This window comes from Esox lucius, chromosome 13 (genome assembly GCF_011004845.1).
Source record: "Esox lucius isolate fEsoLuc1 chromosome 13, fEsoLuc1.pri, whole genome shotgun sequence".
Classification (NCBI taxonomy): Eukaryota; Metazoa; Chordata; class Actinopteri; order Esociformes; family Esocidae; genus Esox; species Esox lucius.
This window is the reverse complement of record NC_047581.1, coordinates 17,943,736-17,968,628: the sequence shown is the minus strand read 5'-3', so window position 1 is coordinate 17,968,628 and position 24,893 is coordinate 17,943,736. Positions and strand designations below refer to the sequence as shown.

At 41.7% G+C, this 24,893-nt stretch overlaps 1 protein-coding gene across 2 annotated transcripts in view; it reads left to right on the top strand.

The window, feature by feature from the left end:
- adgra2 (adhesion G protein-coupled receptor A2) overlaps positions 1 to 24,893 on the top strand; it is a 55,961-nt gene that overhangs the window by 12,939 nt on the left and 18,129 nt on the right. Inside the window, exons 1-2 of one of the 2 annotated variants that reach the window (XM_034296530.1) lie at positions 5,503 to 5,625; positions 12,018 to 12,089. Coding sequence is in view for 1 of the 2 variants with exons in the window: in XM_010876397.3 (XP_010874699.1) it covers positions 12,018 to 12,089 (72 nt within the window). In the remaining variant the exon portion in view is untranslated. Of the gene's footprint in view, positions 1 to 5,502; positions 5,626 to 12,017; positions 12,090 to 24,893 lie in introns of those variants that run through there. The other variant, XM_010876397.3, reaches the window with a different exon arrangement.

Genomic DNA, 24,893 nt, shown 5'->3' with positions numbered 1-24,893 from the left:
CAGCCTTTAGCTAACTTTTTGTCTGGTGCTGGTCATTCCATGTGTATGGAAAGTGCTATGTAATGTACAGTAGTTTGGTAAATACTTCTGATATATTAAACATGGCAGTTGTTTAAGCTTGTTAACAGCCAAGTGAAAGAATGGACCTTTATTAACATACTCTTCATTGAAAAAGAGTATGCCTAGTTTCTGCTTTCCAGTTACTGTTTACCTTTTTTATAAAAAAAATGTTTTAATCCCAAACAACTAAAACACAAACACAAAAGAAAAAAAATATATAGGTAAAATAATAAAATGGCTTTCTCGCTATCAGCAGCAGGATACATTTGTTTCCAGATACAGGCACGTTATAAAAATAATTATAACGTGATTTTTTTTTACTGACATGGGACATGAATACAGTGCAAATACTTGGAAAAGTGTTGCAATCCTGTGACAGCAAGGATGTTAGCAGCCCACTAGAAAGAATGGCATCAGCCATTCACATGTCCTCCTTGGCACAAAGCCCAGCCACCCCTCCAGACATCTTTTTTTACCATTATATTATTTATGGGAAATATGCTGAGAATTCATTATTTTCCTCTGGCAACAATCTGGGAGTAATTAGGGTTAACTGTCTTCCTCAGGTGCACAACAACAGGGTTTTTCACCTCATTGGCTTGGAGATTAGAACCAGTGACCTTTCATTTACTCAAATCTCTTGACCACTAGGCTACCCTGTAGCTCTGCTGCAGTTGCTGATCACCTGTAGTGTCAAACCAGCAGTAAGACCTTGCCTCACTGTGGTCCTTAATTTTATGTCTTTCATATGCATTGCTACAATTCAGAACACAGCAAAGTCATTTTTGTAATGCAAATAAATGCCAAATATATCACATGGAGCCAGTCCTGAGAAGTCTTCTAAAAAGCAGGAGCCAGTAATGGATAACATCAAGGCTTCAAGGCTAATACAAGTTGGAGCAGGTTTACAGGTTATGTAGTTATGCTTACTGTTATTTCAGTTATAAAATACAAAGTGGTATTGGCCTTAGTGGATCCAGAGGTCTGAGCTGTTGCCTCCAGCACATACTCTGCACACCCCACTTTGGGTTCGAATCTGTCCCATTACTCTGTCTGCAAAAACTCTCTCCTCTGTCTTTCCAAATATTCCTGTCAAATAAAGAATGAAAATGCATACAAATATGTATTATTATAATATATATAATATTATTATATTTTTAAAAAGGAAATATACACCAAGTGGCTGTTGCAGCGTTCAGAGTAATACTGCATGCCACAGGCAATACATAAAGAAACAACATTTCCATAAATTAAAATATAAAATGACATGAGGTGTCCTGACCGAGAATGTATGTACTCTAGGGGTGTATTGGGTATACTAACTTCTTTAAAAACCTTATAGAGTTTCCTCTATTTATCATTTTCTATGTGTTCCTTAAAATGTTCTTGCATCTTGCATCATCTTGCATGTGGTTCTATAGCAAAGAGGTCTAGGTTTTAGACGGTGTTTAGTTATCATGACTCTTTATTACCCTTGTACCTGCACCTCCATATGTTTGCCTTTAGTAGAGGAACCAAGGTCCTTCAACCACACATTTGTTTCTGGTGAAGTGATCACTGTGTTGGTACTGTAGAGGGAGTTTTTTTGTGTTGTTGTTGTTGATGTAAAATGATCATGGGTGGTTGCCAGGTTATTGTTAATGAGAGCATAGCCTACAGAAAGATTGTCATTGAAATAGAAATCCCCCCTAAAACTGAGCTGAAATCAAAAGTCATCTCTGGAGGGGTGGCTGGGAGAAAGGGAGTCCAAAGTGAAGCAGTAGAAATGTCACATGCCAAACGTTTGCAGTAAGCCATGATGACTGAACTGTAGTGTAGTCTCTTCATTTGTTTCTTTTCAGCCCTTCTCCTTTCATCAAACGTTGTCGTAAAAGTAACATTTTAAATTTGTCATGCAGATTAGAAATTCACACTGTCCTATTTGCACAATAAGAGCTTAATTGAGTTTAACAAGAATTTTCCCTAGATTGGCTTCTGAAGTACTGTGACATGCAAGCATTCAGTAAGACGTATTTACAGTGTTCTTCAACCAGGGGTCCTTGGGAAGACCTCCCAAAAGTATTTATTAAAATTATTAGCAGGATTATTATTATGAACATTATTAGTGTTTATTTTCTTTTGGCATAACTTAAAACATTTGAAGAAAAAAAATTATTAAGTATTTATGTAGAGAGATTTGTTCTGAAAAAAATATTAATGAATGGTGTGTGTGTGGGTACAGGGGTTTGTGTTTTTAATGAATGGTGTGTGTGTAGGTACAGGGGTTTGTGTTTTTAATGAATGGTGTGTGTGTGGGTACAGGGGTTTGTGTTTTTAATGAATGGTGTGTGTGTGGGTACAGGGGTTTGTGTATTTAATGAATGGTGTGTGTGTGGGTACAGGGGTTTGTGTTTTTAATGAATGGTGTGTGTGTGGGTACAGGGGTTTGTGTATTTAATGAATGGTGTGTGTGTAGGTACAGGGGTTTGTGTTCTTAATGAATGGTGTGTGTGTGGGTACAGGGGTTTGTGTTTTTAATGAATGGTGTGTGTGTGGGTACAGGGGTTTGTGTTTTCAAATTAACAAGGTAGGGAGGAAGGTTTGTTCTGACATAATGATGGTTTTGGGGGATGAATTGTATATAATATTTTTTTTAAATTCAGTGATTAACTTCAGGACGTAACACTTTGCTATAATAACTAGTACACATATTAATGTACTGCCTTGTAATAGTTAAATGGAGTGATTTACAAATGTAAAGTTATTCGCTTGACACTCGTCATTACTGACTAAAAGTAGAGAGTGGCTGTTTTCATACTTCCACTCCCTTGTGGGAATCAAAACCATCAAGTGAGCTGTACAGGCCAGGATATAAAGGGATTCCCTTGATTGCCTTTTGGCTTACATGGAGGTTAGTGGACAAGAAAAGGATGAAGACCCCTACCCTTGATCACTGCAGTGTGAAGGGATTGATCAGTGTTGTACGGGATCTAAGCTCTGAAGTGAGAACAGATGCTAACAGACATTCAGAAGAGAAACTATAATGCTATAACTACTGACATTAACCAGATAACTCGAACTCTTCAGACACAAAATGCGGGATTAGCTCATTTCATTCACCATAAAGTTATAAACAAACCAGCCAACAAGTAGAGCAACTACTGATGTTCCATTCTGAAATGTGAATAGAAGTATGTCTCTACATTATTATGTAAACATTTCCCAAGTGTACCGTACTGAATGAGCTAGAAGATAGTGAAACCGAATAAAAGCTTCTAGTCACACCAACATATTGGGAACAGATACGGTATGTGAGATTTGAGAGAAGATTTCCTGTCTTGTTTTTTTCTTAAGTAGAGGAGGTTCATCCTAAACATGTTTTTCTGCCCTCAGCTGTCCTTTGAACAGATGAAAAGTTTCTCGTCAGATGTATACAATATATGTACAGCATGATACATTCTGAATCCTTCAGATTACCACCAGAGGAGCAACTGTTTACTAAAAGAAGATTACTTGCTGGATGACCTTAAACTCAGTGCAGCTGCAGGCAAGGATGCACAAACATACAGCATACAGTAAAGACAGACACACAGAAACACAGAGAGGCACAGAGAAACAGAGACACAACAACAGTGACAGAGACACAGAGGCACAGAGACACAATGACAAAGAGACACAAAGACAAAGAGACACAAAGACAAAGAGACACAGAGGCGAGACACAATGACACTGAGACACACGGGCACAGAGACGCAGAGATAAGAGGCACGGAGAAACAGAGACGCAAGCACAGAGATGCAGAGACGAGAGGCACTGAGACACAACAACAAAGAGACACAGAGACGAGAGGCACAGAGACACAACAACAAAGAGACACAGAGACACACAAGTCCAGAGCCTGTAAAAACACAGTATTAGACATTGAGACAGAAATAGACATGGATTCCTCTCTCCCACACATACACACACACACACACATACACTGTCTCTCCCACACACACATACACTGTCTCTCCCACACACACACACATACACTGTCTCTCCCACACAGACACTATTTTCACCACATACACTACTATACACATTGTCCCCCCCCCATACACACACACACACACTCTGTCCTACACAGACTTTCTCTCACACACAGTCTCTCTCTCTCTCAAACTCACACTCCATTTTCACTGTGTGACTGTATCTAAGAACGTTGGAGCTGGTCAAAGACATGATCCACCCAGCTGAAAAGGTTCAGTCTGAAACAGACAGGGGCCCGGAGTTACAATTTCTTCTTTTCCCAGAGAGGAAGGAGCGGAAATAAATGAGTGATCTAATACAATTTGGGACATGCTGACATGCCCCTGTGTCTCCCTGAAAGGCTTTGTGGGTTAAGGAAGCAAATTGAGAAAACCAACAGTGAGTGGCACGGCCCAGGGAGGGGTTGCTGTGGTTTGCTACTGCTGGCCCTTTGTCTGGCAGTCCATGTGCATTTTGTCTCAGCCGTGCACCAAGAGGGATGGCTAAGGTGTAACGCACAAGCAGCTCAGAAACAGTGATCAAGGACGGGATGCCTTTCTCTTCTACCTTCATTGTGCTCCCCATTGGTCGGAGGTGAACGTATCTGATTAAGAAATGGCCTCATGGTACGGTATCCTCATTAGGAAGAGATAAGAGAAAACGAAAGGAAGCGTATTTATGACCCGTACTGCTCCAACAGCTGATCTGGCTCTTATTACTGGCCCTGCTGGGATCTAATCTTCACCCTTAGATGAAGTGTCTTTATTTGTACCCTTAGGCTAACCTGCAGCCTTGATTCTACACATAGATGAGATATTCAATTACTGGCTCAGATCTCTGATAGGCCACTGATCTAAAAGGGCTAAATGAATGAGGGAGCTAATGCAGGTCTGTTGTTTCGCCTGGTTTGAGTTACTGCACTTTTCGTATTGTGCATCATCGAGCTTGCAATTATTTTTGGAGACAGACTAAGTTAATGTGCCATCTGTCAAGGGGGCAGTCACTACGCAGACACAGCAGGCCATTTAAACCACATAGGCCACTCGATCATTTTAAAGGTGAGCAGCGCTGTTCCACTCCTACTGCTCACTTTAGTGAAGAATACTGGCGGACCCACGTGCTTTCAAGAATAGACTTCGCATCTTTGTGCTTTGGAAAATTCTAAACTACTCCATATTGCATAAACAGACTGAATGTTTTTTCTCTTTTCCCTAGTTAACTCGCTCTTTGTGTTGGTCTCTTACACCTGCTACTAGACAGAGGTCTGCTCTCTACGTCATGTGCCTAACCAGGAAGTGCTGTCCTCCTGACCCCTGACCTCTGACAGACGGGTCCTGAATAAACAGCTAATTGGCTGGTTTCCTGTTTAGCCTGATGGGAGGGAGGATGCAGCCTATTTCAGGCTGTTTACAGCTTTGTCTCACCCCTGTTCTTCTCAGAGTTGTACTCTGTATTGTTTTTGTTAATCCTGTGAAGGAACAATGTGCACTCTGCAAAAGTGTACTGGTCTTATGAGATACAAAGTTGGAAAACTGCAACAATTTTTATTGGAGCTTTTTTTTTTTTTTTTACCAGGTAAGCTGATTGAGAACCAATTCAGAATGATGACCTGGACGAAGGCATAAAAGAGCAAGACAACACAGATTTGCACATTGAGTACTTTAAGAAACCGTATACAATCAGGAATAAGATTAATAAATTGCACCAATACACTAAATTGTGTTTGGTGATACTCATTTACAAAAAGATAAATTGCACCATACTACAGCTCCGGAACAAATTTAAATACCACTGCACCTTTTTATTTCCTTTCCAAAAAAGTTGAAAAGGAAAGTTTTTTGTGAGGAACAGAAGCGTTCAATTTGTAGCGGCCTCTTAATTTTAACCCTTCTGTTCCTCATTCAAAACCTTTCTTTTTTCGACTTTTTTGGAAAGGAAAGAAAAAGGTGGTCTCTTAATTTTTTTGGGAGCTGTATATGCGGTAATTCTTATATAAATAGAGTTAATAGAGACAGAAAGAAAGGGAGAAGGAGAAATTAAATATGGTGCTGAAATCTGGTACAGTGATCAGATTGCAGCTCAGATGATTGTGTGAACTGTTGAGAGTGACAAGTTTTCAAGTCTTCTGTAGTTCATTCCAGTCACTGGCGGCAGTGAACCAACAATAACGATAAAAGCAGCCAAATGAAATGCTGACTTTAAGAATGACCAATGTTGGAGTGCATATTTCTTTTGCGTATGGCGGTATTAAGGACAAGATTTGCCTAGCAGGGACATAACAAAGCTGGTACTAGTTAGTTGGGCATTGTGTGTGCAGTGATGGCCAGTTAACTAAGATTTAAATTTCACAATGATGTGTATTGTATTTAACACTGGTAACAAAGCATATGGCATTGTGGAAAATGATTTCCCAAGGAGTCTCTTTGCTACATAATTATAATTACATCATCAAAATAAAGGGCTGGTACAATGGTCATTTTGAAATCTAATGCTTTGCAGTATGTGTAAAGGAAGCGTCTTTTGTAAAATAGTAAACTAGTTCTAGATTTTATTTTAGACTGGAGGTGGCTGATATGGGTCTGAAAAGAGAGTGAATGATCTCACCAAATGTCAAGATTGTAGGTATTGATATAGTTTTTATCAGATCATTTCAAAATGAGAATGTTTGTGGAAGAGGCAGGTAAAGATAAGGATACATTTAGATTTCTAGTCATTAAAAATAGTTGATCAAGTAGAGAGTGTGTGAGTTGTATGATGTTTAGTTCAACTTATTACATGCTACCGTCCTGAATCGCCAGTCCCTTTGTTGTGGTGGAAATCGACTTTTTTCACACAGTGGGTTCAATGAGATTTGTTTTATCATGTCTGTTTATTTACTGATAAGCTGTCCAGCTTTTCTGTACAATGTAGAAAATAGGATTAATTACTTTCATTTGAAATTCATCCTTAGACAAATCAGCCTCTCTATGAATAATAGTCAAAAAGGAACTCTCTGTATCTAAACAGCCTGTGTTGAATTAAATGGCTTGTTGCTTTGCCAGACGTAACTTTCTCTTCTTCTGTATTGAATTATTCAGGCTGTTCTGGATCGTCTGTAGCTTTCATCTCAGGCCTGCATCGAGTTATTTCAGAGATACTGTGTCTAACTGAAGCGTGAGACTTTAGGTTCAAATTCAGGCTACGCCCTAGGACGACCAAAATATATGAGGATACATTTGTTGCATTTATTTGCATATGGATTTAAATAGAATTTGTTTTTGGGGAGGAAATATTTATTTTTAAAAGTGTCTATTTAGTTACTAATAGTTAGCCAATATATACGTAATTTTCCCCTTATTAGGAAAAGTGACAGATTGGCGCTACACACTGAGCGGGTGATTACATCTGTTCATTATCTGAACTTAAATGGGAGGAACTGAGGACTGAGGGCTTTGTTTTTATTGATGTGGCAGGAAGCTGGGGGACTGACTGCTGTTGCTGCATCTGTAAATCTCGCAGGCTGTTCACAGTCAGCTACCTCTTTTAAAGACACACACAGGAACACACACACGTCCTCTGCTCTGTTCCTTAACTTCGATTAAAGACATACTTGATCTCGCAAACAGCCCATTAAGTGCCCCAGGGAATGGCAAGAGGGCGCTATGAGGCGGGGGGCGTGTTAATGATGGCAGGCTGTCACCTGAGCCAGGCCCTCTTTACCCTACCACCCTGCTGAGGGGCCAGGATCACAGAGACATTGTTTGGCATACACACAAGCTGACCTGATAGGACCCAAGACTCCCAGCACACCAGAAACTGCCCACAACCCACTGCTACCTGAGAGGACATAGGACAAAAACAGCCAACTTGACAGGACCCAGAACACACAACCAACCTAACAGGACCCAGGACACACAGCCAAACTGACAGGACCCAGGACACACAGCCAAACTGACAGGACCCACAACACATAGCCAACCTGACAGGACCCAAGGCACACAGCCAACCTGACAGGACCCAGGACACACAGCCAACCTGACAGGACCCACAACACACAACCAACCTGACAGGACCCACAACACACAGCCTACCTGACAGGACCCAGGACTCACAGCCAACCTGACAGGTCCCAGGACACACAGCCTACCTGACAGGACCCAGGACACACAGCCTACCTGACAGGACCCAGGACACACAGCCTACCTGACAGGACCCAGGACTCACAGCCAACCTGACAGGACCCAGGACTCACAGCCAACCTGACAGGTCCCAGGACACACAGCCTATCTGACAGGACCCAGGACACACAGCCTTCCTGACAGGACCCACGACACACAACCAACCTGACAGGACCAACAACAAAAACAGCCAACCTGACAGGACCCGTGACACACAACCAACCTGACAGGACCAACAACATACTACCAACTTCACAGAACCCAGGACACACAGGCAACCTGACAGGACCCACGACACACAGCCAACTTGACAGGGCTCATGACACATGGGGAGCAGTAAGGATTAAAGCTTCAGAACCTAGGACTGTTGCCATCTGAGCAGGTTACAATGACAGGGAATATTAAATGGACGCTCTAAAGGCCGTGTCTGTGGCAAGGCAGGTCAAAGTGTTGGTGATAGCAGGTCAAAGGGTTGTGGATAGCAGGTCAAAGGTTTGGAGATAGCAGGTCAAAGGGTTGGGGACAGCAGGTCAAAGGGTTGGGGACAGCAGGTCAAAGGGTTGGGGACCGCAGGTCAAAGGGTTGGAGATAGCAGGTCAACGGGTTGTGGATAGAGGGTCAAAGGGTTGTGGATAGCAGGTCAAAGGTTTGGAGATAGCAGGTCAAAGGGTTGGGGACAGCAGGTCAAAGGGTTGGGGACAGCAGGTCAAAGGGTTGGGGACAGCAGGTCAAAGGGTTGGGGACAGCAGGTCAAAGGGTTGTGGATAGAGGGTCAACGGGTTGTGGATAGAGGGTCAAAGGGTTGGGGACAGTAGGTCAAAGGGTTGGGGATAGAGGGTCAAAGGGTTGGGGACAGTAGGTCAAAGGGTTGGGGATAGAGGGTCAAAGGGTTGGGGACAGTAGGTCAACGGGTTGTGGATAGAGGGTCAAAGGGTTGGGGACAGTAGGTCAACGGGTTGGGGACAGCAGGTCAAAGGGTTGGGGACAGCAGGTCAAAGGTTTGGAGATAGCAGGTCAAAGGGTTGGGGACAGTAGGTCAACGGGTTGTGGATAGAGGGTCAAAGGGTTGGGGATAGAGGGTCAACGGGTTGTGGATAGAGGGTCAAAGGGTTGGGGATAGCGGGACTCTGTAGTGGTGTGGAATGTAAAGAGTCCTTCTGAGCTGACTCAGACAGAACTGGGTCCCTATTGGCTGGCTGATTACTGTAAATACAGCTTCCCATGATGTCCTCTAAGGTAACGCTTGTCTGCTGCTCTGCTGAGTTCAGATTGTTCCTATAAAGCCTCTTGCCGTCTAGTCTGATAAGGGCCCTAAAGGGGAATTGTCATGCTGAGCTCAGACGTTCCTTTGATGTGGACGCTGTTGGCTTTTGTTGAAAAAAATGTAACCAGGATGATTATGATGATTACAACTTCCTACTTCCCCACCTCCCATAGGATTAATTGGAAACAGCTTGGTGTAATGTCTATGGCCAGGGTAGTCATGTGTGACTGCTGCTCAAAAAGTCCTGAAGTTTTCGTCCCTCTCAGAGGAATCCTGATTTTCAGAAGCCAATTCATAGGGCTGTTTAGATGTTGCCACTCTCTTTTCTCTTCTGTTGTTCTAACTCAAATCTCCATTTTGAGGACTTTGACTTGAGCTATAAACCGTTGTTGACTATTAAAATATCAGACATGTTGAGTGTTTCCATCATCAATTTCAACTGCAAGTTCATTTGCGCTTAGAAATATTGCTGACATGCTTTGACTAATATGCTATTCCATCCCAAGGCACACAAAATGGAGCAAATTAATCAAGAATGTATTCATACCGGGCAAGTTGTCATAACTGTGATTTGCCTGTTGATCGCCACAGTTCATGTCATCTCCTGAAGGTGACACTGGAGAAAGGAAGTACTTCATCCATCTTATGGTACAGACAATGGCCACTCTGGCATCCTGTTAGTGAATTAAAACAAGAAACACCCTAATAACCTAATATTAACCTTCATATTAACCTCCTTGTTTGTCCTGTACCTATTTACCTCTGTTTACTCTTCCAAGACACCTGAACAAATCATATCACATGAAAGCAAACTTATTCGACTAGGCCTTAGTCATTGGTTAAACCTGTTTCCATTGGGATTTGTCACATATCTGACTCTGTCGATGTATTTCAAAAATAGAAACATTTGGTTGACATAAGTGACATTCAGTCAACATTTACTGTGACATTAAAGCCTTTCAGAAAAAAAAGTATCTTTTTTTTGATGATATAATCCTGGCAGGGCTTCTTGCCTAAAATGCTTACGCTTTGGCATCTGATATTTGGAGTCAACTGTGTTTAGCAGCTTTTTTAATCCAGGCTTTTCCAATGTATAGATTTGCCCTGTAATACAGTAAGTCACAGCATCCGTTATCACTTTCCACATCAAACATTTCTTTTGATGTAGGATGATGTCTGACTAGGAGGCGGTTATGTTTTTCTGTCGTTTAGCAGACACTGGGAGTCGGGTCACATATTCCTCCCATTCCACTGCATGTTTCTGTTTCAGGTGATGAAAGAAGTTGATTGTTCTGCTGCTTTTCGTTGCAATTGTCTTTCGACAAACTATGTAAAGGACATCAGTTGGCTGAACATTTGACCTCATAAACCAGAATCACTTCCATAAAGCTGAACAAACATTGCTGCCCTATTTGGGGATGTTTTCCTCCTCAGGAGTGGCGGAGCGAGTTTCCTCCGTTTACATTTTGTTAGAACCCTTGCCGCCACAATACTTCATAGGCGTGGTTCCAACTTGTGAAAGGCTGTCTAGATTGTAATTGGTGTAGAACTTCTGTTCATGTGCTGTGACACAGTTGGGGCGTGATTTGGCATTGGGCTGACAGAGAAGAGAAAGTTTGATGGCACATTTGCAAAATTGAACATTATAACAGAACCTTGGTTTTTGTGAAATATTCAGCATATGGTGCTGAAACATTAACTTGAATACATTGAATATACTCATTATATTGGCCAGTCCTACTTCAACATCATGGACCTTCTTGGCAATAATCCACAATTTGCTCCACTCTAATTGTTGAATGGAATAATGTAAAAACATATCATCTTTAATCGTTTATTATATACATATTATAAAATTATGAAATATACATACTACAAAATATCCAAAATGGTCGACAGATGATGCAATGTAAGGCAAACCATGGGGGACAGAAGGGATAGTGGGAAGAAGGGATAGTATTCATCGGGATTCATTCATTGTAACTGGCCCAAAAAAATGTAATGCTAATGGCTAACAGGAGCATAGCCAGACCCAGGCTACAGTATCTGCTCTGTAGTCCTGGATGGGTTTTGGTCAGCCTAGAGTGTTTTGGAAGCTAACAGTAATGTAGCCAGAATAGTTTTAGGAAAATGTACAATGAAATGTCATGTGTAAAACATATTAAGGGAAAATATGCACATTTCTCTGCCATAGGCCAATGTAAGTTGAATGTGTGTTTATGCTTTTTCATATTGTTGAATGGGATATTAAATGGGTTTTCTGACTCAAAATCCCATAGCACTGATCATAAGCATAGGAATATTATCCCTGGTATATTGACTACATTTTAAATCTGGCACCCAAACTTACCTATTCATCCATTTCCAATTGGCTAATTATCCCTTCTTCCCAACCTGTAGCTAAAATCTATTGTGAAGTACTATACACAATATTGTATTGCATTCAGTAATTTATGTAACTTACTCTTAATAAGAATGTCAGCTTAATGACAAAAATGTAAATGTCGAAGCACAGCTAATTATATATATATACTTTTTTCCTTCAGGATTTTGAGCAACAATCGCATTAGGGTTCTGAGAAATGGATCCTTTTTTGGACTCTACGCCCTGGAGAAATTGTGAGTATCACTTCCCACTGGGTACTAACTTTAATCAACATTGAATCTATGTTTGAAACACGTTTTCAATGAGTGGCACTGGGCAGAGAGAGAGATAAGTAACATCCTAGTTATGGCCTTAGCAGCTCGCTCGACAACTAATGTTATACAATATGTTCTAATGTTGTAGAACTGTTATACCTGTCCTAGGCTTGTGTTAATGGACAGACTGATAGGTAGCTTACTAGGGAGCTAATTTGTTACTTCATAAATGGATGTATAGATTACCTGTAGAGGAAGAAGATGGCCAATGCAGCATCACTTTTCAGGTCCATATCAGCCCATGTAAGGCTTGAAACGATGCATAGATTTGGAAAAAGCTCAAGAGCTTAACCCAAGGGGGGCGATGGGTGCTTCGCTTCCATTTGAATCTCACCGTTGGTGTTTTGGCTGGAGATAAAGGGTTGACCAATGTCACAGAATGTGCAGCAAAGGAAAAGGAGGCACTACGCAATACCAGGCCTTTGACGTGATCATGCTCAGAATCTACTTTATGTAAATTTGATGACAATAACAAACTATTTGTGAAATTAGCGTTTATCCTTTTTTCTATTGTGAAATCTTACAAATGGCACCATCAACTTGAGAATTGTGTGCTTAGAGCCCATGTGGCCTGGTGTTGCGGAGCTCATAGCCCTACAGAGACAGGGTATCACGGAGATATATTAATCTCACAGCCCTGCTATCCAGTGGGCTGGCTTCCAGCAGGGAGGATGAAAAACCCAGAGTGGATATCGCAGAGTTATGTGGAAAGTATCACATAATTACACCACCATCTTTCATTATCAGGGAAGCCCTGTTCTACAGGACAAGATAAGGGGATCCATGGGAGGATCTGTAGTTCAAGAAGACTGTAGCTCAAGGAAGGCAGCTGGCTGACTTTCCATTGGGTCTCACAGGCTAACTGGTCCACTGGCTGTACCAGACAGTTTCAATGGGGTCTCACTGCCTAGCTGGTCCACTGGCTGTACCAGACAGTTTCAATAGGGTCTCACTGGCAAGCTGGTCCACTGGCTGTACCACACAGTTTCAATGGGGTCTCACTGCCTAGCTGGTCCACTGGCTGTACCACACAGTTTCAATAGGGTCTCACTGCCTAGCTGGTTCACTGGCTGTACCACAGAGTTTCAATCTGGTTTCACTGGCAAGCTGGTCCACAGGCTGTACCAGACAGTTTCAATGGGGTCTTACTGCCTAGCTGGTCTACTAGCTGTACCAGACAGTTTCAATTGGGTCTTACTGCCTAGCTGGTCTACTGGCTGTACCAGACTGTTTCAATGGGGTCTCAGTGGCTGGCTGGTCCACTGGCTGTACCACACCGTTTCAATAGGGTCTCACTGGCTAGCTGCTCCACTGGCTGTACCAGACAGTTTCAATAGGGTCTCACTGTCAAGCTGGTCCACTGGCTGTACCACACCGTTTCAATAACAGTTGAGTCTTCTAAAGATTGGATTTTCATCAGTGGTACAAATCAAATTTAAGAACACAAGTATAAAGGCTTAGTGACACTGAGGGAGGTTTTAAATTGTGTCAGTCAAAATCAGTTTACAGTGGTGTTCCAGACTTATAATGTGCAGTTACATTATATTTAAAATTGGACCATGTCTTGGCTGCATTAATCTAGGAGGCAGCAGTTTTTTGGGCAGGGGTGGAGGAAAATGGTACTTAAGCAATATTAGTTACACATGCCAATGAACTGCCACACATTACGTTGACAAGCTTTTCCAAAATGTTGGAGGGATGAAAAATATGTTAATTCGCTGCAGTTGTGTGCTTGTTCGTACCTACTTACCGGAGCTCAACCCAGACATGCAAGATCTTGAAAAAAGTCAAATCCGCTGAAACTGCCAGACCCTCGTTAACTCTGTCATGTCAGCGATGTCACACTAGAAAACCTCCACTATGTCCATGTTCTGAAGTTCTTCATTGACTCTCTATTAATCATAGATACAGCCTCATCTACTCACGCTTACTTTGATCATCTTTATGTCCTGTATTGTTAGACTATACAGCTGCAATTTAGTTAATGGTATGGTGCAAACTAGAGGCTTGAGCATTATTGTTTGATGTAAAACGAGATGATATTGCTTGTTTTTCCCTCCCAGAGTGCCTGTGGGGTTAGCGTTGTGGGTAGCCTATACCTGTGACCGTGGTAAAACTAACAAGGGATGAAGCAGGCCTGCTGGGTTCCGACTACAATGTATTGAGAGAGACCAAAAAACGGAATTTCCACACACAGACACACACACACACACACACACAGAGCAGGAGCTGTGGGTGTCTACAGAGGACATATCATTAATCACACAGGACTTATTTCAATCCTTTGTCAGGCGTTAACTCTCCAGCGGCCCTCTGACAGGCAGCACTGGAGGTCTGCTCACTCAACCTGAGTACGACACTCTGCAACTGAGCAGCTCACAAACTACGAAAGAAAATGACATCGACATTAAAAAACAGCACAAAGGAAAAGAATCAATACCTCAGCTTTTAAACTAGGTTAACAAATTGTCAACCAGGCGGACGTTGAGAGGTTGTGCGATTCTTGGAGGACAAAGGACTTAAATATTAAAAAGGTTATATTAGTTTTTTCGTTCATTTTATTTATTTCTTTCTCTTCCTTGCTGATAAAGGACCTTTTTAGACGTTTTGTCTTGGAATTCCATGGTGCACTGAACTTCCGCCACTTCATGTTGAAATATACCACCCTGCTTTCATTGACATCCATCTGGGCAAATGGACAGATGTATCGTTACATTTATGTAACTTGTTGTCCACCTGCTGTGTTTCTCCTCCTGCAAGCTGTAATGCTGTTTTGTTCGCCATCCACTTCCTGTTACCTCGTAACTGTTAGCTCGTAACCAGCATGTGCCGGTTATTTGTTCCAGTGACATGCAGTTACTAATGATGTGCCCATCAGGACCAAGTAACACACACCAGGGAATATAACCACAGCAGCCTATCCCCAAAGTCAGTAAGAAAGCAAGACAGTTAACTGCATCAACATTTTCAGTGGATCTCAGTCTCAACATCGGCATATGTCCACCGCTTTGTGTCTTTATCCTATTATGGGCATCCCAAACACATTGCATAATTTTAAGAAGTGGATGTCTTAACAGACTTGCTGTCTCTCTCAGCCTACTCTAGCCATGTTTGAAACAGTGGTCTAAGAGCTGAGTATAATCAGAGCTCTACTGTTATTACAATGAAAGCACAAGGCAGGAACCCCTCCTCCACCCAGAGTAGTGCAGTGCAGCCATACTGTGGACTCTTCCACACAGTTAGCCCTTTCATTGGGCAAAACCTCCTCAAAGCCAATGTAGCCTTCATAAACTGCCAAGCCACCCAAGTGTAGAGAGCTTTGTTTATTTTGCGCTCTTATAGGACTTCTGTGTTGTACTGTAGATCTGCATAATTCAACATTCTAGCGTATGCGCACGCACACACACACACACACATTCGCGCACACACCTTTCCTGGTACCTCCAGCTCCTTGCACACTCAACAAGGCGGGCCCACTAACGAGCAGGGACCTTTATGAGTTGTGGACAGATCCCAGCGGCCTGTCCTGGACTGATTTGAGGTTAGGTAATGAGAATAATGAGCAGAGAGGGGTCTGGCTCCTTTCCAAAAGGGCCCCACAGCACCATGGGACACAGGACAGCCAGGGCACAAGGGGCCCACATTACTTCCCTGCTCACCCTACAGGGAGAGATGGAGCACAGAGGGGAGAGGTAGAGTGAAGAGGAAGAGAGTGAATTGGTGAAGCAGGGATTTGGTCTGCCAAGCAGGATGGGGTCAGTTAACAGACTTAAAAGTTGTCAACAAAAGTCACCATTTGACGTGATCCTTCTCACTACACATTTCCTTCATAGTCATTCATAGATATTCCAGCCATTGTTCATGTGTAAGAAATGTTTGGTTTCGTAGCAGGCTTGTTTTACTTTTTTCCCTCTCAGTTTTTGCATTGTTGAAGCCATTTCAACTAAGAACAGGAAATATACACTTGTTTCTAATATATATATATAGAATGCTATGAATGAGGGGATGTTTGCACTGAAACATAAGTCAAGAAAGGGCATGGGAATTTAAAGATGTAGAGAGGCACACAGAGTGTAATCCCATGATATGTTTGGAAGTCTAATGTTTCTCTGAAATACTGTCCTATTCATTCGTTTTTGCCCGAATACTATTATTATATATAGCATATCAAGCTGTGCTTGAGTCCTGCTGAAACAGACCTGAAAATCATTGCTGCCATTCCGAGAAGTCAGGGTTAGGAACTAGGCCAACTTAAACAACATTAGCATCCAATATACAAGGCTAAAGATGGCATGAAGGCTTTTGGTGAAAGAGAGTGAGTGCTACAGCACTTCTGCTTATGTAAAGTCTCATGCTGTTTTCTTTGGTGGGGGAGATTAACGATATTTCCATAGAGGCTAAGCAATTTACCTTGATGAGTTGAGCGGAGGTGGCCACTGCTTTCCCGTGTGTATTCACATGGTGGCTGTGGCCACAGTCAGAAGCCCTGCTGTCCAGACCCCTCTGGGTACAACAGACATTAGCACAGATACATTCTGCTGTTGGGGTTTACCTACATGTTTGGGCTTTTAAAACAGAAAACCAGAAGCTGCTTTTAAAGGAGCCATGAGATTCTTACTGTACTACTGGCAAGAATTAATGCATAAATGACAAATATTTCCAATAATATTTTTCTGCAAAATTGTTTTCTGAATGCTGGAGAAATTCCCCATTTAAACTTCCTTGCCGGCTCGTCAATCAGTTTGACTTGACTTGTAATCTCCTCATATTCGCTTTAGACACTCATATTTTGACTTGTAATCTCCTCATATTCGCTTTAGACACTCATATTTTGACTTGTAATCTCCTCATATTCGCTTTAGACACTCATATTTTGACTTGTAATCTCCTCATATTCGCTTTAGACACTCATATTTTGACTTGAAATCTCCTCATATTCGCTTTAGACACTCATATTTTGTGGACTCATACACAAATAATATTGATGACTCATCCTATAGGCCCACTGCCAAAGCATAAATTATAGGAAAAAAGCACGGTCTTTGAATATGTCATACAGTATGATGTCATACTCCTGAGTTGAAAGAGCTTTCCAATCAGCTGTCTAGAGAAGATTGATGAATTAGCAGCCTACTGACATTTGTATTTTCTTACGGTACACCCAATCCTTTCCAAGACCAAACGGATTGCCCATTAAACTGGAGTTGTCAGGTGTGTGATCTTCTCTGTCCACTCCTGTTGGAAGTCCCCAACCACCAATCCTAACCACCCATCCACCTACATACAATCACAAAACATGCACTCGCAGCATCCTGAAGGGCCAGTTTCCACCCTGAACCTTTCTGTTTTCAGTCAAGGTTTAAACCCCTTCACTAACAAAAACCTTTACCTAAAACCATGGTCCACATCGCAAAACCAGAAAAGGTTTCACTAAGCCAGGTTTCTATCCCCCACCCTCTGTCTGCTTATGGAAGGTTTTGAGTTTTCCTTTTACATTTAATGATCTCTGATCTATTTGTTTTAATTATAATAAAGTCAAAAAAGACAAAAGAGGAACTTCACCATCTTTAAGTGTTTCTCCTCAAGGAGAAAACTCCCACAGGTGTATTATTTGCATATTTCTATGCTTTAATGGAAAGATAAAGTGGGGAATGATAGCTTCAAACTCATTCTATAGCACTGCATGTGAACTAGAGGCATTGGTCCACCTTAGCTTAAAAAAATATCCACTTCTGTGTTTATCTTTAACCCTAAAGCAAATACTACAGTAATGTGAGCAATATATTTAATACTTCACTAAGACATTGTTAATAGTAGACAGTATAGTATAGCAATGTCAATATTTTAGTTTTTCAAAAAAACAATACAATCAAAACACTAAATGCAAAACCACTACTTAGCTGTAGTAAATAAATTAGGTATAATTACAGTATTCAGAGCATTATTATTTAAAAAAAAATCTTAAGGTAGAGACCATTAAACACAGGGTTCTCATTTCTTGTGCTTTTTCCTGCATACACTGATGAATGGCCTTTGTGAGGCAACAGTCACATAATACTTGTGCGTGACATGATGGGTTGAGTGAGGAAAGGGTTAAGCGTGTGGAAAGGGAGGGCGGAGGGCAAGTGGAGGGGGGGTCTTGATAGACTCCAGATGTGTCTGGGAGATAAACCGAAGGAACGGGGAGTGTTTGTATTGCAAGCTTAACTCAATCGTGGCTCTAGGGGTTTATTGAAATGGTGAGCAAGCTTTTTCATAAGCTTATTACTGAACAGAGTTCTTCATATGCCAGTGGTTCTCGAATGCACATGCGGCAGCTTCTATATGAATCCCATCGCTTTTTTATTCCCGAGTTCTTGACGTTCCTCCCTGTTTTCCTTCCCCCCACTTCCGTTCTCGCTCATTCTCTTCTTTCCTCCTTGCTCCCCCTCTCCCAGTTCTTCAGCCTCCTTCTCTACCGGACAGTCCCACCACCCCCCTCTTTCTCTCACTGCTCCTCTACTCTGCAGTCCACCCACCGAATGCATTTTCACACATCATTTGTAATTGCACTACTTTTCATTTATATTTCGAACGAACAGTAGTTTGTCTGTTTTTTTGCCCATGGTAGAGTTGGCCCTGAATGAAGTATTTCCAGTATTTCTGTAAATTCATTCACAGAGGACTGGACACACAGACTGTTGCTGTTTATTCTGCTTTTCTTTTATGGTTTTACTGCATTTTCATATTTTCATCAGTTTTAATTGTAAAGTCCTTTCATTTCCTGCTGGAAAAAAAACGAGCTTTCTGGTTTTCAGGTCCAATGTCTCCACACATTTTTTTTAATCAAAAAACAGGAAAAGCCAACAACAAATAACAAAAATACAGCATAACACCCTGACATTACATAAAGGAGCACTACTCTAAATTCACTGTAAAGTCTTCTCCAACGGTGATGTTGTGTATAACAATGTTATTGCTGGACCTCATGCTTAATAATTGAAATGAAGGGTCCTAATTTACCTTGTCTAAATCTATGTAATTCATTAAATTAACATCTATAACTACCTGATGATAATAATTATTATTTTATATATTTGTATAGCGCATTCATTACAAAGTGAATCTCAAAGCAATTTAAAAAACAAAGATATGCTTAGCTGGCTAATGTTGCATTGGCAGTGTCTAAAAGTAGGATCAGTAATATCTATTGAAAGAGCACTTTTTACGTATCTTCATACTAAAACAATTTAGCTAGACTATGACCGATATGAAGTGGTCACCCGGACCTCTCAACTCTTTTACTATCCTCTGGAGCCAAAACAAAAGCCACATGAGGACAAGCAAAAGCAAACTGTTTAACCTGTTATAAAAGGTTTGCACTTGTAGAATACAAATAAATAGTGACAACAAACAATTTAATGTGTGATATGTACAAATTCGGAAACATGTTGACATCAGTATGCCAGAGGCATAGCTAATTAGCTGCTAGCTAATGCCTGGGAGAATATTATTTAGCTAACTAGCTATCTTCACATATTTAAGTATGTTTTGCAACTGAAACTCTTTTATTGTTTGAATATGAATCTCTTGTTATATAAGTTCAATAGTGGGATTATTCTGCCATATCTTTCGATTGTGTCTTTACTTTGTTAGCTACAGTTTGACTTTAACATTTTATGTTGTTTCTGTACTGATTCACTTTCAAGTGATTTACAATTACAAATGTTTTGTAAGTTTTATGAAATGTTTCAATTTAGGCTACCTTTTGTTGTGTATGTGTATTATAGGCCAGTTTGACAAACTTTGGGTAATTATGTGAACTTTTCTGTACTATGAAAAAAAAAAAAAAGAAGAAAGAAGAAACTTTGGAAGATCATAAGGAGCTCCTTATTCAATAAAATCTTACTAGCTATTGAAATAAAAGGTCAAATGCAGTGGGTTCCAGATTGGAACTAGAGAACCAACCTACATGGTTCAGCTACTGGTTTCCAGATGCACACATGCTAACATAGTAGGAAACCAATCTGAAGGGACCCAGAAAAGGGAATAAAGAAAATAATCTTTGGAAGGGGCAGGAAAGCAGGAAATTAGTAGAAAAACAAGAACTCTGCAGATCTTTGTTTCCTGTTTTGGGGGAAACCAAGAGTAAGTTTGGGGGCTGTGCTACAGAGCCCCCATTGTGAGCAAGTCTGTTGAGGAGTGGTGGAGCAGGGGATCTATGTGGCCATTACACAGGGCTGATTCTGCTCAATGCCCCCCACCCCATCACCACCTGCCCCTCCCTACAGAGGAAAAAAGTGAAAAAGGAAAATGTTGAAAAAAAATTATAAAACACCACCAAGTGCCTGGCCACACCCACGAGACAGGAAATTACATGTAGCACAAACATGGTCTCCATTGACCTCTGTTGGGATGAAGGTGCCAGTTAACAATACACCCCCTCAGAGCCCTTTCTGTCTGTCTCTCACTCTGTGCACCCAAACAAACAATTGTTTCATAGTGCAATTTTAATTGTGTGAGCTAGGTTTTTCCATCTGCAGATACAGAGGTCCAGTTTAGCAGATAGGTAATGGAATGCCATTTTTCTTCACCTTATCTCTGTTGGAGTGAAACAGGAAATTCTTGATTCCAGTCTGGCGATAATGAGTGGCTGTTCCCTGGTTTCAGTTAGACACCCAGCACTCCACAAGGCCACAGCCTGAACAATGTCATTGGAGTTCTCCATCCCCTGCCATTGTGTGGGCCTGATAATGGGGCACTCAGCAGTATAAAGTGTTATACAGCAGTCATCTTAATTATGAGCCGGTTGATGTGCTGTTACTTCCCTCCTCTCATTTTTCCTACCCTCCATGCGTAGACCCCAGGTGCTTGTGCCCCATCCAATGACAGACAGGAATGACTCTTCGGTGTAGCACAGGTCCAGCCCTATTGATCAGGGGAAAATTGAGGCAGACATCCCAACTCTCCCTGAGGTTCCGGGAGTCTCCCTCATTTTAATAGTGGCTCTACATTATGGTATATCCTTATGGCACATCATTGTCTTTCTTTAAGTGTTTATTAGAAAGCTAGCTACCTTGCCTTCCAGTAAAAAAAAGACTGACCAATTAAATATCATATGATGTGTTATCTGTTGCACAATTTTCACACATTACATTTTTAAAATCTAAAATATTGATATATTTCACATTTCTAAGAGAATCAGTGGTGGGCTATATTTATTAGAAAAAATATACTGTTGTTTTTCAGTGCGTTTACATTTTGAGCTTGAGGCGATTTAGCCCTCCTTTTGGTCTCTGACTTGCTCAGGTTGTAAAAAATCTACTTATGTTATAATGTAGCATCATCATACAAAGGTTTCAGCAATAATCCAAGAAGATGTGTTTTTCAAAAGTATATGTAATCTTTACATTACAATATTTTACCCTTTACATTACAATATTTTTTGTAGAAAACTGTTGATGTTTTGGAGAGAGAACCAAACACAACACAAGGGGTTCCCTGAACACCAATACAGTCATGCCATTTAAGGCCAAACATGTCCAGAGTCAGTTGAAGGTGTTGTACCTCATTCCCTCCCTCAGGAAATGATAGTAACAACTCTGTATAACACAAGGGGATGGTACACTCTCTCTGCTAAGGCAGGTCTCTGAATGTGGTGGCCCAAGACAGCCTACCGACGAGAGTGCCTGGGCACGACGCCGACCACCGAGGGCAGACTGCTCACACACCTGATGCAGCTGGAAACAATGGATGGAAACTGTGGCACTAGTGTATAAAGCCTTACCAACTAAAAGAGACAAAATACGTCTTGGCACAGCACAAAACATCTGGGACGCTGAACCATAGACAGTGCCAGGGGTGCTGTTAGGTCCCCAGAGGAGCACGCATTCGAATGGGTAATACTCACTTTTGAATGGGCAATACTCGCTCTGTGCCAGGGAACAGTCGTGGCACAGAGCTTGTGCATGAAAAAGTACACAGGGGCACACAGAGGGCGTGGTAAACAACAGGTGAAGGTGATTATCATTCTAACTAATTCTAACTAGCCCATTTCCGTTTGATGCAGCGTTTCAGACACAAACCAATGCACCCAAATTGTATTTATTATTACAAACATTTCTTGAATATTTGTTGACCTACGGCTGCAAGCCAGTAGGTTTTAAAATGAAAGACAGTTCTTTGAGGATGTGGATATAAAAATCCTGCAGTCATGGTGTACGCTGATCCTGTTCTCGGATGACAGCTGCTGTCATCACTGTCAGAGCTACCAAGCTGTGAAGTCGTAGCCTGGGATGGTGCTACCTCAGCGGGCAGAGGGAAGTCATTCCTCGGGTATGTGGCCTGCTGGGGCTGCATTGGGCTGCTGGCTCTGTTGACTCTGGATCTCTCCTCCACATTCCCCAGCTCTGTGATAAGAGTGTGTCCGACTGTTGATATTCATAGGCCTAAAGCAAACAGTGTTCTGTCCCTTCTACAGCTATGTATGAAAGAGCAGATTGTCGAGAGTGGCGATACTGCATGTGGGTAGACATACTGTAGAACCTGATGTGTTATCTGAAGACTGCTGTTGACACATTCGGCATCAGGTTCTCCTTTTGAGAGGGAACGCGTGTAGGGGATTTATGAAGACCATTTTGTGGTGTCTTTAGCACAGCAGTGTAACTTATGCAACACAGTTAAAATAGTTCTCTGTTGCTCAGTGTTGGCTGATGTACGTTTGTGTGTGTGTGTGTGTGTGTGTGTGTGTGAAAGTAGTCACTGCCTAACATCACAGTGCTAATGAGCCTCAGGACATGCACAGCTCCAACTACAGTTACGACTAGGCTTTTCCTCTCTCTCTCACACGCAAACACACACACACAAACGCAACACATCATAATTGTATCTTGTTACACTCCCTTTTGCTGGTCAGCATTTAAGCACATACAAACATATGTAGGGTAAGCTAGTGTAGATTTGTGAGCAACGTTTTTGCCAATTGTCTGGCATAATTTGTTGAAAGATCTGGCCCCTTCCTCTCAAGAACGTCTTACTGGTTTTTGAAAGACACATCTTGCCCTGGTCCTCCAATTAACGGTGAGGGCAACACTAATACTAGACCAGGTTCATCTTTATGCGCCATCTTCATTCACTCTGATAACCCTAGAGAAAGATTGCTTGCATGTGCGTATGTGTCTTAACATTGATGTTGATGTCTAGAAACTCCTGAAAGTAATCCCTTGTCTGTTCTTTTGGGAGCGGGTGTTTTTAATGTAGTAGGAGCAAAGATCACATCGCCTCCACCAGACAGACTTGTCCTTTCTTCCTTCATATTTCTGATGACCTTCTCCAACCTCGCTATTCCCACATTGCCGATAAAGAGCCTCCCAGACACTGAGTGTTGGTCTCCAACAAATTGCACAACTGCGGATGAGTGGTCCAACCCATGGATATTGCTGAGGTACAGACGAGACTCAACCCGTGGCCAAGGATGACTTGGTGAGGTCAGTGAGGAATGGGAGGTCACCAGAAAGGATTGGGAGACTGGAGGAGTTTATAGTGTCGAGGGTCACGGACATCACTAGTTGCAGGATTTCATCTGGAGATGAACACAACTTCAGTGTGTGAGGTACCAGGGAATCTAATAGGCTGAGTGGATGATATGCAGAAGTCTCAATATGATATGGGATTTCCCTGTATATAGGTCCATCTATTCTTCCTTCAATTTTAACAAAATACCCAAACCATGCTGATGAGAAACGTCCCTCACTCTCGTGCTTTCTGAAAAACGTCAGACGTGCTTTAAGGATGGTACTTGCTTCTCCCTTGCCACTGTCCCTTACAGGCCAGTGTTATGTAGATCTCTTGATCTATTTGACTGGTGAGCCATTGCTTCACTCCCAGCAACTAAGCTCAGTAGCTCCTCCAAAGTGATAATCAGCCACTCTGTCGCTTCTCTCACAAAGGAACTTCTTGTTTAGGTGTTTAGTTATGAGGGACAGCATTTTCTTGGCTGTGTCTGGGGTGGGGTGCTGCAACTTCCACTGTGCTCAATGGGATATCAAAGCATTTGGATGGTACAGTGGGGAGAACAAGTATTTGATACACTGCCGATTTTGCAGGTTTTCCTACTTACAAAGCATGTAGAGGTCAGTAATTTTTTCCAGAAAATCCAGAAAATCACAGTGTATGATTTTTAAATAAATAATTTGCATTTTTTTTCATGACATTTAAGCCCTCCTGTTCTCCACTCATTACCTGTATTAACTGCACCTGTTTGAATTCGTTACCTGTATAAAAGATACCCTGGCTGTGTGTTTTGATTGGCTTCTCTAAAGAATATTTCAAATGAAACCAGTTGAATCTGTTATGAAATTATGTGATTCTTAGTTGGCCTCAGTCTCCAGGAATGATGCCTCTCACCTCTTCCTGTTTCCATGGGGTGAGGATATATTCTTGGTCAAAACCTTTCTACTGACAAGAGGCAGATGTTTGTTGACCCACAAAAGATCAGGTAAAGGATACAAAAACACCCATTAACAGTTGAAAGGACCACTAGTCTCCAAGTAGGCTATACTCAGGGCAATAATCAAAGCGATTCAGAAGTCTGGATCGGTTGGACGTTTGCCAAGAGAACGCATGTCCACATTGCCCCTGCGCACGATAAGCAAGATGGCGAGGGAGGCAACCTCCATGTCAAGCAGCTCTTCAGAAACGTTGAATGAAAGAAGCCCTTGCTGAGCCTAACCCACATTTTGACAG